Below are 17,800 nucleotides of genomic sequence, written 5' to 3' on the forward strand. Positions count from 1 at the left end.
TACAGCAGTGATATACCTGTACAGTTCTCAAAAAATCCATAGAATACAGAGAATATGGCTAATTATACAGTATATAATTGTTGTGTAATGTATCTTTGTGTTTTTACCTCAGGTTTAGGGTGCATGTTGGTGTTTCCACTTCTGTACAGGGCAGTGACTTCTCTAAACAAAGCTAGTAGCAGATAAACAGCTTTCTTCATGGGTGTGCAGTTGCAATCCTTCTGCCAAATATGTTTTGAAAGACATTGCAAACTGGTCAACACATATAAAGAAGTTTAACTGAGGAAGAAAAATAGCAAATATTTCATTGCATATTTTAAGCATTTAATTTCAGTGTTTAAGTAGTGGACAAAATACTTACAAACTAGTAAACTGCCTTATTACTAATGAGGCATCCTAACCCAACTGGAACTTTACAAGTGACTGAACTAAATCTCTGTTAATAGACACTAGCAGGGTCAAACACTTTTCCATTAAGAGGCAATCTAACAATGTATATAATTATCTTATTAAATTAATCTGTTTGTCTTTTATGTCAAACAAAGTTAATTGAATACTATGGACTGTTAACACTGAAATGTTCAAAATCAAAAATCAGCCATCAGATTTATTAGGTTTTATTTACTTGTATAGGAGAATTTTTTTTATCCCCCTTGAATTTGGGCTTTTTTCCATTTTAGTGTTTTTTTTTGGCCAAAGCCACTGTTAAATTCTGGCCATGGTCACTGCCGTTTTCTGTGAATTTGTGATATCTCCAGTTCATTAGCCATTGTAGGGAAATAACAAGAGGAATAACAAAGTACAGTAAATGATAAAAACTTGCAGTACAAACCAGTGTATTCATGGTTAAGATAATAGATTAAAATATTATAGTAAGACACATCAATTTGTAATATCAAACAGCAAAATGAGCTGTTTCGTACAACTAAAAATAGCTGGAAGCATATGACACTGGAAGTCAGACGCATAAAATTTACAAATAAAAATCTCTAGATTTTGGAACACAATGTGTGTGTTTGTGTATTGTAAAGGAGTAAATAAATACCTCAATAACTTTCTGTATTGCTTTCATGTTGCAATCTAGCATGGCTTTGGCTACTGCATCTCGAATAGTTTTGTAGTCCATTCCACATGCTAGATACTGGTCGATTTGACTGTCATCTTGATTCTGAGAGAAATAAACCTAGCAGTTAAAGAATAAATACTTGTCACTCATGCCAGGATTATGAAGTTAATTAAACTGAAACCCACCGACTCAAGAATCTCTTGAGGAAATAGCCACTTGAACCCTTCCTGTGTCAGAAGTTTCTGGACATATTCAACCCCATTAAGACTGCAGATCTTTCTGATGAGGTAAACCCTGTACCAGTCATTCCTGATTTGGCAGCAAAGACTAACCACGCTTTCCAAAAATGGTGGTATAAAAGCTGAAGGATCATTGTGTGCACCTAAAATCAGAAAAACAATATCAATAACAGCAAAAAATTTCAAACACAGACATTTTTTTCAACTTATATTTCTAGCCTTTGACAATAAAACTTTTTTTTTTTTTTTTTTGGGTGAATCTCATGTAAATATTCTAGGGCCAGAGTGCATATTTCATGAACAGGAGACATAAACTGAAAACATGGAGATTTTTCTAAAATGTAAAATGTAATTTTTTTAATTTAACTTGGAAATGTTCTGAAGCACTACAGGCATTTTCAAATTACCAGCACTTGTCACTCTATTCACTAGCAGGTCAGCCGCCATATCTAGGCACAATCGAACTCTGGCAATGTGCTGCAGGTGCTCTATAGATACAGTGTGTGTAGACACGGCATCAGAATGAAGGAACTCCAGCAGAAAACGAGTTCCCTCCTGTAAACAGGTCTGCTGCTCCAACACAGAATGCCACTGTGTCCTATCATACATTGAGTCCTGCAGAGACAGGAGAAACACACTGTACTTTAGACCAAATAAAACATAGCACATATGGGTATTTTAACACTAATTCTTGAGAAAAAAGAAAAAAAAGAAAGTAAAAGCAAGTTAAGATATATAGAAAAGAATAAAAGCAAAAAAAAAAAACACTAGCCTTAATAAGCATGCTTTTTTTCACAGGAGATATGTAGTTATTTATATTACCAAAAAGTTTTCTTTATCATAAACTACACAAACTAAGCTCTAAAACATGGCAGGTGAATGCAAGCTTGTCAGGGCAGTGATATACACACCTCCAAACAGTTTATGTACAAAGAATAAAGCTCGGTTTTATCAGTCTCCTCAATGATGTTGCTTTGCTCAACTTCTGTCAAATGATGCTGAAGATAGTGCTTCACGTCATCAAAGCTGAAAAAGGGAAAAGACAAAAATATTATCTCGATAAATGTTTAAGATGGTGACTTAAGTCACTATTAGAAGCACTACACTCACCTGTACTTGAGCAGGAGTTTCAGTACCACAGAACGCACCACTGGATTTTTATCAACAGAGTCATCAAAGGGGGAAAGAGCCTTAGTCAAAAACCTCCGGTCTCGCCCTGAGAGGATGAGGAACAATGTTCTGGTCATTTATTTATTCTGGTCAAAACATAGACCTTCACACATACACATATAAATAGACATACCTCTGATCTGAGGGACTGAGCGGGACTCCACCATAAGGAGGGACAACAGGTGTAGGATGATGTCTCTGCTGGGAGGAGTGTTGTCTTTGAAGCACACAGCAGTGACCAGATCAATGAAAAAAGCATTGCATCGCATTCTGAACAATGCGTTTTGACTGATGAGATCCCTAATGACCAAAATTAGCACATCACCTTTTAGTATGATAGAGAGAATACAGATAGACAATCAGAGAGATAAAGAACAACTATTCATCCCAAACAATAAGCAGATTACCGTATTTCATCAGATGCCTTGAGCACAAAGCCATCAGGCACTTCCTGAACACATAGAGGGCAGTGCATCTGACCAGGCCCTAGCCACTGTTTGATACAGGTTAGGCAGTAGATGTGGTCACAGGGCAGACTCAAAGGGTCCTGAGGGTCTCCCATGCACACTGGACAAGGCTGAATGCCAAACCTGTGTAAACCAACAGTGACAAATCACCACACTCCATTAGTAGCCTCTTACTAAACCTTTTGATTAAAGAAAATATAACTAATAAAAAAAACCTGAAAATGATTTGAGATGCTCCATCTTTGCAGGCTTTGAGTATGGTGATCACGGTCTCAAACGGCTGCCTCTCTTTGAGATTTGAGTCTCGCTCTAAGACCTTTAGCAAAGAGATAAGTGCTGATAAGCAGAAATGAAACTGCTTAAGAAATTATTTTCAAGGAAATAAAAAGAGCTGACTCACTTGTGCTAGGCATCGAGTGTGTTCCAGAACTAGTGGCCTGAGTTTTAACCTCACATCTCCAACACCCAGCAGCATGTGCTCCACAAACAAGGCCAGAGAGCAAATGCGACGCCAGCCATGTCTGAAAATTAATAATACAATGATGTTATGATAATAAATGATAATATTGATAACTACACAATACAGTAAGGTTGTGGGTTCGAGTCTCGGGCCGGAAATACCACGACTGAGGTTACTTTGTCACTTTGTCTTATTTGCAGGCAAATCCAGCACTGGATACAGGGTTGTGTGTTGGGGACCCTGAATATTGTTATGGACAAAGAGCCCCGCATTTCAGCCTGAGCACGACGGGGCTCGTCTGATTTACGCTTTGGGCTAATTCTAATCATGTCATAGCTCATACATTTTTAGGATTTTCCTTCTTTTTATATTTTATACATCCATCAGTTAAAGAGACAGTAAAAGGCATGTTCATTTAAGCCATTAGAGGCCTAATTGCACATTTATATAAATTTAATTCCTTAAATACTAAGCCATAATGTGCCTTTAATATATAGGTTAGCTGGCCTATTTCATGCTGATAAAGCTTGCAGTGAAGCAATCATTTTAATTATTTATTTCATTTACATTTATGCATTTAGCAGATGCTTTTATCCAAAAGCAACTTACAGTGCATTCAGGCTATAATTTGTTTTTTACCAGTATGTTATTAATATAATTAAGTTTAGATGAGTTCTTCTGGAAGGCCCCTCTTGGGCAGGTACATCTCTGAAGCAACCCAATGGACGCAGATTGGGTTTTTCCCAAGACTCATGATAAGACAATAATTGTTGAGCTCAGAAAACACAAAAATTGTAGATATCATAACTCACTGAATGTGGGTGACCATCTGCTTGCTTTTCTCTCCATAGTGGCGTAGGCCCTCCTCACAGCAGACCAGCTCAATTGGGACCTGTAGTTTTTTTACACATCTAAGCCAAGCCAGATTCTGAACATCTCCATCTAGACTCTGGGGCTCCAGGTATTCAATACAGGCCACAGCAGCATACATATCTAACACCTGAAAAACAGAAAGGTGGTCAGGGCAAATAAACAATCACTGTAATACACTTTAATAAATATTTTCATCCAAACTTCGGCAGCAAAAGTGAGCTGAATGCAAATACCAATTCTGTGCCCTCTCTGGCACATCTGTTATCAATTAGCATGTGAGCGATCCGAGGCTCTATACTGATCATCCTGTAGAGGTTCTGTATCCGGTTCTTGAAATGATGGTAGGCAGCATGAACCCATGCCAGAGAAATGACTCCACTCTCATGTGCTTCCTGACTGTTTCTAAGCTCTTGTACACCACAAGTAAGGGCGCCACGTAAGAGCTACAGTAAAAGGTAAAAACAAAACATGAACAAGTGTGCTTGGATATGCAGATGATGGGTAGAAATCTAGCTCTGAAAAGGTCTGTTACTTACCTTGAGATCCACCTCTGATGTTACATTCATGGTCATGGAGATGAAATCCTGGAGATACCTGTAGAAAAACTCCATCTGCATCTCTTGTGTTGCTTCAGAGATGTACCTGCCCAAGGGGGTCTTCCAAAAGAACTCTTCAAATTGCTTAATAGAATGTCCTGTTAAAAGAAATGCCAAAACAGTTTTTATTGTTTACATTTTCCTCTTAAAAATATAAAAATAAAACAATAATAATAATAAAAAGAGAGTGGAAAGGAAAATGAAAAATAACTATTCAAGATAACAAACCTGATTGGTCATAAAAAAATAAAATAAAAAAAAACATAGCAAGGGAAGAAGTGGAGCAAAATACCTTCTCGCTGCAAGGCATGCACCCAGAGTTCATCTAGACAATCTTTAATCCTCCAGCTGAAAGGCAAGGTGCAACCCATGTTCTTGTCAACTGCAATGTGGTTCTGAACCAAGATTGTCTTCGTCTCTGAGCTATAAAACATGTTTTCAGTTAAAGCAATGACATTTGCTAATTGTAGACATGATTGCTTAGAAAACATTGTTAGTGTATGATTAAGATTTACACAACATGCTCTTGCTTTTCATTCGTGGGGAGAATCTGAAATATCATAATGTTCATTGGTATTAATGTTATTATTCATGTAGCCAGCTATATACCAGTTGATTAACTTGCTCAGCACTCAGCAGTATTCTCTTTTTACTATTGCTCAGAATCAGAAATGACAGTAGTTGACCTTGAAAAAAAACTGACTGAGCAGCAATGCTAAGAATGCAATGCATATTTGCTTTGCGTTATGAATTCCAGACAGACACAACATACAGCCAAGCTTGTGAAACCAGGAGAATTAGCATTTTTACATATATTTTGTGCCCCAACAAAATGCACCTTGAAATCAAATAATTACATACTTGTTTTCCACTCTTGTGTAAGGAACATTTAGTAACTTGAAATCTCCAAAAATATCCAACCACAGTTTCTTCAAAGATTCTTCAGAATTTCTATCCAGCAAGAGGTCTAGATTGCAGTCACGGTCAATAATAGAAACAAGTTGTGCGAGGAAGGGAGTTACTACTGCTTGAACTCGCCTCCACAGGGCATGTCTAAAAAACAAATAAATAATTATTAAAAGTAGAGTTGAAGACAGAGTAGAAGGTACAGGGTAAAGAACAGAATATATAGAAAGTATACAGTAGGTTGACAACCAAAATGTATTGGTTGGCCTTGATTGGTTGGCAAAACGGCTGGCCTAATAATGCCATAGACTAATTTACCAACAGGATATTTTTAGTTTCACTTTACAACAAATCCTTTAAATTTAAAAAGTTTATCAGAACAAAACAAGAATTAAAAATATATAATTCTAATGGATAAATATAATGGCAGTATAGAATAATATAGGCTTAGATATAAACAAACAAAAATAATAATAATAATTTAAAGCTAAGCATAAGGTAAGGTTGGGCTTTCTCATTCTCTCACTCGGGACAAATCCAAACGTGTCCATATTCGTGATGTTTCCCATTTGAAGCGTAACTATTATTGATGAGGTGAAATAGGCTTTGTAGTTCACTCGCGTTTTAGTATCGATGGAAAAAAATATATAGGCCTTATATTTAATGACTGTTTAATGACTGCAATTTTATGTTTCTAGTTTATTTAGAATAAATGTAATTATCCCACAACACAATTTAATATCCACTTGTAAAACAGTTTATTAGGAACAATCAAAGCTGACTTACAAACAGAATTTTTTGCATCATTACTCCAGTCACACAATCCTTTAGAAATCCTTTTAACAATCTTATTTTCAACAAAATAAATTTGTTATCATCATCATCATCATCATTATTATTAATGTTGAAAAGAGCTGAGAATATTTTATCAGGTTTTTTTAGGGGGAATAAATTGAAAGAACAGCATTGTTTGTTACATTTGTTACAGTTACAATTATTTGTAACATTTATATTATTTACATCAAGCTTTTGAATGTTATAGTTTTGTATATGTATATTGTTATTGAAACTTCATAATATTTCACTTTATACATTTAGTCAGGAATTATAGTTTGGAAAAAGTCTAACTAGTAAAATGTTTACACGTTATGTGAAAACTAGAAAAGTATATACATTTATAAAAAAGAGACTTACTAATTTTAATGATCTATAGTGAATAAAGTGCTTCATTCTTTTTTTCTGAGGATATCCAAATCTCAAATCCTCAACCACATCACATCTTTTTGGGGTGAATTGTCTTATTCCTCTCATCGCGAACAGCAAACAGTAAAATAAAAAAACTTTAAGAACAGTCTTGCTGCGTTGTCTTCTGTTGTGTGGGCATATTCAAGCCACGCGCTTCAGTGTAACATTAGAATCTGAATAGATCGTTCAGCGAAGGGGGGTGGTCACATTAGAAGATAATGAAGGGAGACGTGAAAAGCAGACATCACGTTGTTTTCATATGGATTACTTTATCACAGAATATTTGTTTTCAGCAGCACTTTTTTAGTTTAAAAGTAGACATGTCAATCTTTCTATAGCTATATCTCTCATGTCTCTTTGTTGAGTATTCACTGAGTTATAGTTCATTTTAATGACGCTTTTGTAAATGAAGATCAGCGCAGACAAAGGCTGCAGACAGCACACAGCGGTAATACCCATTTAGGTTGTCAACATACTGTAGGTATTTACAAAGAGCCAATAAGGGCTAGTAAAGCCAATGAGGTTCCATGAGAACATCTGAAAGGCTACAATCTAATATACTGTCACATACATTTTTTCTTACACTTACCTAAAAGTCCCACCTTCTTGCAATGCATCAGTATTTAGTGCTTCCTTTGAGACCCAGCTCTTGGCAAAGATTGTATTTTCATCATGAGTCCTCAATAGAAAATGAAGTCGCTTCTTTAAAGTTTTCAGAAATTCAGCTGGTAACATAAATACCTAAATTTCAATGATCTCTTACAAGACAGTTAATGAAAGCTATAAAAAATAAAAATAGAAACAGCGATCCCTCACCGTGTAGAGTCTTGTTATCAGCCAAGAGCATTAGCAGAATCTCTACTCTCTTGGTGCTACGGGTGCTTGCCTCTGTCTGATCTCTTAGCATGCCAACTGCACTCTGAACACAGCTTCGCACTAGTGCTGTGGTGTCCAGAACATTCTTCCAGTCCTGAAGAGCACAAGAAATACAACTTAATCTTTACTTACCGAACCTTCCTAGAAGTGAACTAAACTGTACAAGGTGGCAATAGGATTACAAAAATACTGAAAATACAGTTCTGCTGTTGAAGATGTGACTCACAGTATTGTCTTCTAGTTCCATCTTTTCTTCTTCTGTGTACATGTCATCAATCTCCATAGCTGCAAGCAATAAAAATGATTGTAATTATTTTGAGAATGTGAATCAACCCTTTAAAGATAATGATATCTTAAAAATAAAATGACATCACCTTCAGGTTCATCTGCTTTCTCTTCAAACAGCTGGCTAATGGTCCGACACTGCAAGGCTTTTATATCAAAGACAAAATCTTTTGATCTTCTGAGATCATCAATGTGGACTGACTTCCATGGCCCTTATAAAAGAAAATTTTGAGATCAGATTTTCGGTAAAACATACAGTGTTGGACACAAATGAAATCAAACTAGTCTTACCACCATTAAATCCAATGTAGGAAGTTCCACCATCCATTCTGGGTAGTTTAGTAATGAAGTACACAAAAACCTTTTGATTGTCCTCTTTCCTGAATTTGTTGATTTCATTGATAGAAGAATACCTGGAAATATATTTAAAGTTCAAATTAAGCTGCTTTGCATTACTGAACTGGTAAAAAAAAAATGTCACCAACCAAATTTAACTCACTTTGCAGATGCAATGACATTTAACCTTTGGGAGCCTTCATCAAAATCGGACTGGATAAGAAGTATCTTGTCCCCGGTGGTGTTTTCCAAATAATTCCTGAGTACAGAGAAAAGGGTTTTAATTCCATTTAATTAAGAACAAATGTGCATTGTTTTGAAATGTGACAAGATCAAGTGATGTTGTGAGCACAATACTTTATTTTCTTGAGGAATGAGTGTTCTGTGTCGAATTGCTGTAGCGAGAGGAGCTCTATGTTTTGAACTACGTTCTGTAGCTGTTCAGTTTCTGCGGCAGTCAGAAGCCTTGAGAATGTAGTCACCTAAGGATTAGAAAAAAAGATTCCAAGTCCTAAGATTTAAATTTTATGAATTGCTCTAGAGCAGTGGTTCTAAAACTTTTTGTCTTCAAGGTCCCCTATAACGTATGACAGTATTTGAATGCCACACAATATAGACTAAGGTATTTCTAGGGCTTCTGCTGTAATGAAAAAGTTGTTTGTCTTCAATCTCTTTATTTAAAGAAACGAGAAGTGGCAATATTTTAAAATATCCAAGTAAAATAATTATAAATAAGTAAAATTAAATTGATTAAATACGAATTCCATTACCAGTTTTCATCTTGATTTTTATCCGTTTAAACTCATTTTAAACCTTGTTCACCCAAAACTAAAAATTCTGTCAATAATTACTCACCCTCATCTGTAAAATAATATATGTGACATCAGAGGTTCAACCATAATATTACAAATCTACAAGAATACATTTTGTGTGGAAACACTCCAAAAAATCAACACACTTTTTGTGTGCTGACAAAATAGCATACGTTGTTTATGTTCAGTTGATACTTTAAAAAAATGTGCCAGGGTGATACAGAGAAGACAAACTGTTGAATAAAGTCATTATTTTTGTTTTCTTTTGTGCACACAAAGTATTCTTGTAACTTCGTAAAATTACGGTTGATCTCCTGATGCTACACTGATTTTTTTACCAATGTCCTTGTTATGTTTCTGGACATTGATAGTGTAAGGATCCTTGCTGTCTATGACCCCTGGGAGGCTCATAGAGCTTTCAGATTCCATCAAAAATATCTTAATTTGTGTTCCGAAGATGAACAGAGGTCTAACTAGTTTGTGAAAACTTGAGGGCAATTAATTAATGACAGAATTTTCATTTTTTGGGTGAACTATACCTTTAAACCATCATTTAGAGGACACCTGAGGCCCCCTAGTCAGTTCTAGCCTCTAAATAAAAAAACACTCTTCTACAGTCATAATCAGAGTATTTAAAATTCAATGGATTTACCTCTGTGAAAAAGATATGGCTAGGCCCTGCTTGCTGTAGGTGAGAAAGGATGAAGTCGGCAAGGGAACTGTGCTTCTGGTCTTCAAAGTATACCCTTGACAAGTGGTCACTTTCTATATTGGAGAGGGAAGTGCAGTCCAGCCTAACAACAGCATCTGGTGTTGCACAGTTTAAAAGGATCAATTTAGCCTCATCTAAGATCACTTTTCTAGGATCTGAAAGCTCCTGCCCTTTGAGATGCTCTGTAACTTGCAGCACAACAGATGCACAAGTATCTGAGTGGTAGCCAATGAAAGCATCAGCTGGAAGGTAACGGCGTGCTTGGGGAGCAATTAAGTGCTGGCTTCTAGCAGAAATGAAGGATTGAACCCACTGCTCAAGCTTCTCAACATGGTCTTTTTGCTCACTCTTTAGTACAGTATTGAGGTCAAGATAATGTTTCTCCAATCTGTTGATCAATGGAATGGGAAACTGCTTGTACACAATGTCCTTCTCTTCAATGACAATGAGCCTGAAATCTCTGTGTACTCTGCATTTGACTCTGTGGGTTCCAAGCCCCAAATCCACATATTTCTGACCCCCAAGGCTAACATAATATTGGTTCAGGGCATCATACAAGCTTTCGTACAAGTTCTGCAAGTTCAAAAGCACAACGGTTTGCCCAGTTTCCATGCAGATCTTGACATGGTTAATGTTGCGGCATATCTGAGTATACTCCTGGTCTTTTGGAAAGCTTGAACCAAAGATAATCTCTGCCTGGTACTGGTCTGAAAAAAATGTCTGCTGAAGAATTTGAAGGGCTGCATAGTTTTTGGTCAGAACCAGAAGGTATCTGCATTCTTCATCTTGCCCAATGGCTGTGATGTTCTCTCTTACAAGCTCAATGGCACTGATAGTCTCAAGCCTGGGTTTAATGTTTAGTCTGCTGGTGAAAACTGTGACAGCATCCACGTTATCCTTGCCACTGAAGTTCCTTAGCACAGCCTTCACAATCTGTTCTGCACTAGGTTTCTGATCATTAGCTTTGGCAACAGTGAACATCATCTTTATCAAGCTGTAATAGTCTCGCAGGCCAAAAAAACCTTTTCCCTGTTTCTTACAGATGTTCAGGTAAGCACGGGCAAATGGCTGAAAGTAATCTCTCACCCTTTCAAGGATCATGTCATCTGAGGAACATATTCCTTTTGCACTCTCAATCAACTCCTTTTCATCAGGATCACCACGTGAAACAAATATCCCTCTATTCATCTTGGCTGGGTCCAAAGCCCAGTTTGAAATACCAATGAATCCCACTTTCTTGTGTGGTACTGGCTGATCATCTATGCATCCCTCTTCCAGCAACGGATGTAAAGTTTTCAGAGGCATTTTCTGGGAATCCTCAGCCAAACCTATCTCATCTAGCACTACCACTGAGACATACTCTGATAAATTCTTGCCTTCCTGAAAACGGGCACATTGCTTAAATGTATTGATAATCCCTTCTGGTGTAGAATGAGGACTGCACTGGAAGGAAACAAGATGAATTTGCTTCATTTTTCTAAACAGATCAGAATGGGCTGCTTGGCCTTGCATGCCATCTGCAACCAGAGTTTTAGACAAAGACTTGGAGCTTCCAGGTTTTCCAACCAAAAAGAGGGGTATTCTTAGTTCAATGCAAATCACCATCATGAAGACATTTTCCTTCAAGGCATTGTTTCGGGCAATGGTTTCACCCAACGGAACACCACTCAAAAAAAGACCCTGAATAATGGAGATCTCCTGCATCACTTTCACTGGGCTGTAAGTCTTTGGAAGATACCCGCAAATTTTTTTTCTATATTTCTCTTTATCCTCCAAACAGGCATGGTAACATACACCAACAGCCATAATTAATGACCAAAGAATTGGGTTTCTTTCATCAGTATCCCTCTGATTTTGATCGTTTCTCTCTGCTCTCTGATTAGTTTCAAACTGGGCAAGCTCTGAGAGTAACATTGGATGGTTTTTGTAGAACCAGCCAAAAACTTGCATGCAACGCTCCACATCCCTAAGGCTCACAAAACTACATTCATCCTGTCTTGTTCGCATATACTTCTGTGAGGCTGACAGAACATCTGTTATGGTTTTGACATAGTCTGAATCAATGGTATGGGTTTCAGCTACCCTTTCGACTATTTGCTTGATGTACATTTTTTCAGTATGGTCATTAAGTTGTCCAAAGTCCCAAACTAATGGAATCATACTAGGTGGTAAGGCCTGCACTCTGTACACTAGCTGGCGAAGAGGAATGGACCCAAGTTTTTCATCTGTTTCCTCAGCACGAACTCTGTATCCCAAACCAGCTGACTCCAATCTCTTGATCATTACATCAGTGTGTTTCCTGTATGGGTTGCAAGCAGCAATGATTTGCAACCCAGTGTCACCTGTCAAATCCTCTCCCTCAGCAGTGTTGTCGCAAAGGATTTCCTTAATGCTGCTAATGGCCTCTGTTGTGTTTGCTTCATCAAAAAACAAAACAGTGCCGAACCCATAATCCAGCTTGTTTCTTAACGCCATGGCCTCTGCTTCTCTCACTTTGGTGTAAATCATGTCTGAGCTTGTCCCTCCATGAACCTTGACTAATTTCATGTTGTCAGTGGCAACTCCACTTCTGTGCATCTCACAAAGGAATTTTATTAGCCTTGTTTTCCCACATCCTGTCTCACCCATGATTATTACAGGAATCCCACAGCGGAAGCGCATGTGAATTGCCAAGATTTTCAAAATGTTGTCTGTGGTGAGCTCGTATGTTTCATCTGGGTCAAGCGGCCAATGTATTCCCAACACCCTGGAAAGTCTCTCAATTTTCTCCCACCTTGGGAGCTCATCAAAATCAACATTAAAAGGAACTCTCTGTAGTTTGAGGCCCTCGTAGAGCTCTCTGGTCATAATGTTCTGCTTGATTACTCGGTTTGTTGATGGATCAATTGCATCAATCCCATTCTGTGCATTTGGCTGAAGATGAAAGCCAATGAATGTCATTGACTCATGGTCATCATTGAAGAAAATATATGGATGTGGTTCTGACTCCCATCGCTTTCTTATCTTAAACGGAGCCAGATCCTCTTCATTGGTAGAAGAAAGATCATTGTGTAGTCTCCCAGGACTCTGGTCAGAGATGCTAAGTGAAGGAGTGGCGAAATCCTTTGCCATGAGAATCATAAAATCAACAACAAAATTTTTGAATCCCAACAGAGTATCCCCTATGAAAGAAACATCACAGAAGACAGAGCCCTCACAATCCCGAAGCTGTAAATTCAGGAACCAAGTGAAATTCCGCAACTCTGCCCAAGAGGGGTCTACAATGCCACAGTACACAAACAACATCTGCAGGCATTCAACATGAGTTCCCTCAATTCCTTGGTACATGAAAGCATCCAAATTGACACCACTGTAAAAACGCTGCAGGTACTGATAAGGCCGTTGGTAGGCCTCACTCTTGAACTCTTGGTCATCCATAAGGGGATCATCACCCAGTTCTAACGATGGATCTTCCAGCATTTTCATTTCTAACTCAAGGACCTCTTTGGGTGGACGGCAGTAGACACTTGGAAACACATCCAAGAAGGCAGATGGAACTTTTGCACCCTAAAATGAAAAGACAAATTAATTTATGAGGCATTTCTCTAATTAATGACAACAATTCCTAAGTGATTTAATGAGTTTACTTACAGCTCTTCGATCATTTTGGGATGTCCCAGGTCTTAGTATCTCAATGACATACAAGTGCTTATTACTGCTTTTCCACATGTTTCCTTCTGAGTCCATAAGGCATCCGAGGAACAGCAGCCTGAAAAGAAATTCATGAAGTCCTTTCTTTACCTGTAAGTATATAAACAACATTGAAAATAGCATCAATAGTTTTTCCTATTTAAAAAAAAATATATTGTAAAATCTAAATCAGGTAGCTACCATGGTGGTGACATCAAAATGATAGACTGAAAGCTTTTTCTTGGGGCAGTTGAGCAAGGACTGAAGTATGACATTTTCATCAACTCTTGGCTCAATTAACCTGATGCACTTCAGCTGTGAAGGCTTCTTGGTCATATTCAAATTCTCATACATTCGTTTAATGAAAAGTGATTTTCCTAGAATGCAGAACACAGATGTAATTTACATGTATTATCTTACACTTTTAACAAAAATAATTATAATCACAAATAGGGTACTTTATTTAACGGACACAAATTCTGAAAACTAGACAATTTAAATCCATTACTTGAATACATACTCACCAACTCCTGATCTTTCGGAGGATACAACTCCCACACACTGTCTGTCTTTGAACACAGCAGCAGCACTGGATATGTCAGCTGGAACTGTAAAATGCCTAAAAAGGTATTGCTGAATACTGACAACTGGTTCTTGGGGAATCAAGTGCAATCTAAATTGACTAAAAGCTGATGGAAGGTATGCATGTTCTCTGTTAGAGCTGCAGACCAACATGAGTCTGTAATCATTTCTGCTCCGTGCACTTTGATGCTGAAAGAATTGTTCAACTTTGTAGCTGACTTCATAGGTAAGTTGGTCCACATAAAGCATTGTGTATATCTTCTTTCCCCTGTAGCCAGCAGAAAGACAGCGCCTGAGGAAAAGTTCCACTTCTTCATAAGAAGTGGAAGCACTACAGAGGAGTACTTCATCATAGGTTGGTAGAGGCTGACCCTTGCTGCTCATGTAAATTGAAATACAAGATGTCAGAATTTCTTCAGAAGGGCAGATGATTAAATTTGGTTTTCCAGTAGCGATTCCATTTGGAAGTTCTCTCTGAATGTACTTTGTTCTCTCAACCCGTGAGGAATCAGCCTCGTGTTCGCTGGGGCTGTTGGCCAAAATCTCAAGAAGATATCCAAGTCTTTTGACATTAAGGGAGTCTGGCAGAAAATTGTTCATGGTCCGCATGTAAGCATTCCAAATCACATCTAGCTTTTTTGACCCAATAGCATCCCCCAACTGGCTTGCCAGGTCATCAATCAATGGGCTTGGCTCCCCAATACTTTCATTCTCCATCATACTGGGGACTTCCATAAAGGTTTGAAAGTCTAAGTCATCATTTTGCTCAGGACCCTTCTTAATTACTTCATACTGAAGCCTGTGCCAAGCCTGTCTCAAATCTGAAGTGGTGCAATTAGGTTTGATAAAGGAGAGCATCATAAGAACTTGATCTTCCATTGCAGCAAAATTGCCCTGGGCTAGCTGATGGCACAGGTAGACTACCTGTTCCGCAGTGTAATAGTTTAAGTAATAATGTTGAGATCTCTGCTTGTCCATAAAATCTTTCCAGAAGCATAAGCAGCTCTCCATTTTCTTACAGACTTCTGGCAGCTGCTCTGTGACATCGCCTTCCACCATGACAACACTGACAACATTCCCTAAATTGAAGTCCAAAACCATACATGCTTCTTTACTATTACAGTTGATGTTTGCCTCCCAGTGTCTGAACAATGGATTTCCAGCAACAAACAAATCAATGAATACAGAGCCCAACCTTTGTACACTGGCAAAAACCTGGAAAAAGGAAGGAAGTTAATCTGGGGATAATTATAGCACTCATGGTGAAATTTAACAGAATAAAACATCTAAGAGGTAAAAAGTCACCTCTGCAAACTGATCGACTTCACACTGGCCCTGATCTCCTTTGCCAGACATTAGCATCAATTTATTTTGAAGATCTCTGAGGTCTTCCAGAGAATAAATACGCTTTTCACAGCCCTCATCATGTTCTTCCATAATATGTAGCTTCAGAATATTTTCCAAACACAACTGAAAAAAGCAATACACAATGTTTGATATTTCTTCAAGAGCAGGTCATATGGGTTTTTGAAATGTAGAGTCACACTGAAGGCATCAAGGACTATTTGACCAAGAAGGAGAATGATGGGGTGCTGCGTCAGATGACCTGGCCTCCACAGTCACCGGACCTGAACCCAATCGAGATGGTTTAGGGGTGAGCTGGACCGCAGACTGAAGGCAAAAGGGCCAACAAGTGCTAAGCATCTCTCGGAGGAACTCCTTCAAGACTGTTGGAAGACTATTTCAGGTGACTACCTCTTGAAGCTCATCAAGAGAATGCCAAGAGTGTGCAAAGCAGTAATCAAAGCAAAAGGTGGCTACTTTGAAGAACCTAGAATATGACATATTTTCAGTTGTTTCACACTTTTTTGTTATGTATATAATTCCATATATAATTCCACATTAATTCATAGTTTTGATGCCTTCAGTGTGAATCTACAATTTTCATAGTCATGAAAATAAAGAAAACTCTTTGAATGAGAAGGTGTGTCCAAACTTTTGGTCTGTACTGTATCTCTTTTGCAATTTATAATGTAGCTATCCTTAAATGAAAACAATCTGCATATTGTCTCTCAAAAGAGAGAATCGGTTCTGAATCGCCTTAACAAGTCATAATTTTTTTAACACACTTGCATAATCCCTGCATGCCCGCAAAATAATGATGGAGTCTGCCCTGCCCACAAACACTTCTGCTAGTTAGTGTGTTTGAATGTTGAGAAGATGCTGTGTTCAAGGATACCACGGAAATATAATTCAAACCTTTTATGTGCATGTCATTTTACCAAGGATTGCTTCTCTAAACTTGGCTTTTGTCTTCATTGACTTTTAATCTTCTTAATTTGGACTAACAAGCTCTCCAAACCACAACCTGTAAATACGATTGATACTTTGTGTACATATTCAATTGTTTAAAGTGCTCAAAATTATCAAGCTTTTTGGGCAAATATGTGATGTATACCTAGTGCAGCTTTAGGTTTCCAGGTAAAGCACGATATTACTGTCTTATGTAAAGGTGCTTTGTCAATGGTAACACTCGCTAACTTGCTCAACGACTCTTCTCTGTGCCAATCACAACAGGCTTAGCCAGCTGACCAATCAGAGCAGAGTAGGCTTATGGAAGGAGGGGTTTGCTCCGACCTTGCTTGGAACAAACTGAATGACTCTGATATTAAATGCATATTCTGATAAAATTACACTGTTTTCTGACCTTTGATGCATTTAAATCTGTTGTAGAGGGAAGATCATTAAAAATAACCATTGAGCTATTGTCACTTCTTCTCAAGGAAACTGTATAAAACTCTAGCAAAAAACATTTTAAGTGGAAGCTGTGACTCTGTGAATATCTACTCATACCCCAATTGGTTCATTCAATACTATGTTTCCAGCCAATCAGATGCATGTACTTATTACGGTTTACCTATATAACCAGGACATATTCAGTGAATGCCATGTTAGTTAATGCTGTAGTTAGGTAATTTCTGGATTATCAGATGGTGGGGACCTGAATGAGCTGGATGACCATTTTGGTCTAGCAATAAATTAGCTACCATTTTTTAAATATTCTCCACCAACTGATATCTTGAGCTTGATCTTGTCAATTGCCTTAACTAGTTTTTTAACAACTGGAAACATGATTACCTTGAAAGGCCCTGAACAAGACTAGACCAACTAAACCAGCTTGGACCAGCTACAAACCAGTTAGCATTTTCCTAAGCAAACCTACCCCTTCAATCTGATTTTAATCTGCAATCCAATATATTGTTAGCAAATACTCTTAAATATTTCAAAATATCTGTGCGTATCGTCGGTGCTACATTTATTTTAACTCAAACAGTTAATAACAAACCTTCTTTAGATTTTGTGCACTGATCATGTAGATGCCTTTTGTGTTGATAGCTGATGCCAGAGATAGAGATGACAGCTCCACTGACCCGTGACTGTCCTTGACTGTTTTCAACCATTCTATGTGTCTTGCAGAGTCACACTGAAATGGAGAAAATGATGCT

General features: G+C 37.8%; 1 protein-coding gene across 1 annotated transcript in view; it reads right to left on the reverse strand.

The window, feature by feature from the left end:
• The window catches only part of LOC132104442 (E3 ubiquitin-protein ligase rnf213-alpha-like), a 133,107-nt gene that overhangs the window by 83,731 nt on the left and 31,576 nt on the right, over positions 1-17,800 (reverse strand). Inside the window, exons 26-53 of the mRNA XM_059510283.1 lie at positions 17,641-17,778; positions 15,600-15,764; positions 14,237-15,509; positions 13,914-14,089; positions 13,674-13,823; positions 9,984-13,589; positions 8,877-9,001; positions 8,683-8,778; positions 8,475-8,596; positions 8,273-8,395; positions 8,125-8,183; positions 7,839-7,992; positions 7,612-7,747; positions 5,733-5,924; positions 5,164-5,294; positions 4,812-4,969; positions 4,509-4,718; positions 4,215-4,402; positions 3,343-3,463; positions 3,158-3,258; positions 2,883-3,065; positions 2,609-2,775; positions 2,416-2,521; positions 2,217-2,331; positions 1,713-1,920; positions 1,252-1,448; positions 1,046-1,168; positions 108-218 (exon numbers count right to left, since the gene is read on the reverse strand). Coding sequence (XP_059366266.1) covers positions 108-218; positions 1,046-1,168; positions 1,252-1,448; positions 1,713-1,920; positions 2,217-2,331; positions 2,416-2,521; positions 2,609-2,775; positions 2,883-3,065; positions 3,158-3,258; positions 3,343-3,463; positions 4,215-4,402; positions 4,509-4,718; positions 4,812-4,969; positions 5,164-5,294; positions 5,733-5,924; positions 7,612-7,747; positions 7,839-7,992; positions 8,125-8,183; positions 8,273-8,395; positions 8,475-8,596; positions 8,683-8,778; positions 8,877-9,001; positions 9,984-13,589; positions 13,674-13,823; positions 13,914-14,089; positions 14,237-15,509; positions 15,600-15,764; positions 17,641-17,778 — 8,634 coding nt within the window. The remainder of the gene's footprint in view (positions 1-107; positions 219-1,045; positions 1,169-1,251; positions 1,449-1,712; positions 1,921-2,216; positions 2,332-2,415; positions 2,522-2,608; positions 2,776-2,882; positions 3,066-3,157; positions 3,259-3,342; positions 3,464-4,214; positions 4,403-4,508; positions 4,719-4,811; positions 4,970-5,163; positions 5,295-5,732; positions 5,925-7,611; positions 7,748-7,838; positions 7,993-8,124; positions 8,184-8,272; positions 8,396-8,474; positions 8,597-8,682; positions 8,779-8,876; positions 9,002-9,983; positions 13,590-13,673; positions 13,824-13,913; positions 14,090-14,236; positions 15,510-15,599; positions 15,765-17,640; positions 17,779-17,800) is intronic.

This window comes from Carassius carassius, chromosome 1 (assembly GCF_963082965.1).
Source record: "Carassius carassius chromosome 1, fCarCar2.1, whole genome shotgun sequence".
Lineage (NCBI taxonomy): Eukaryota > Metazoa > Chordata > Actinopteri > Cypriniformes > Cyprinidae > Carassius > Carassius carassius.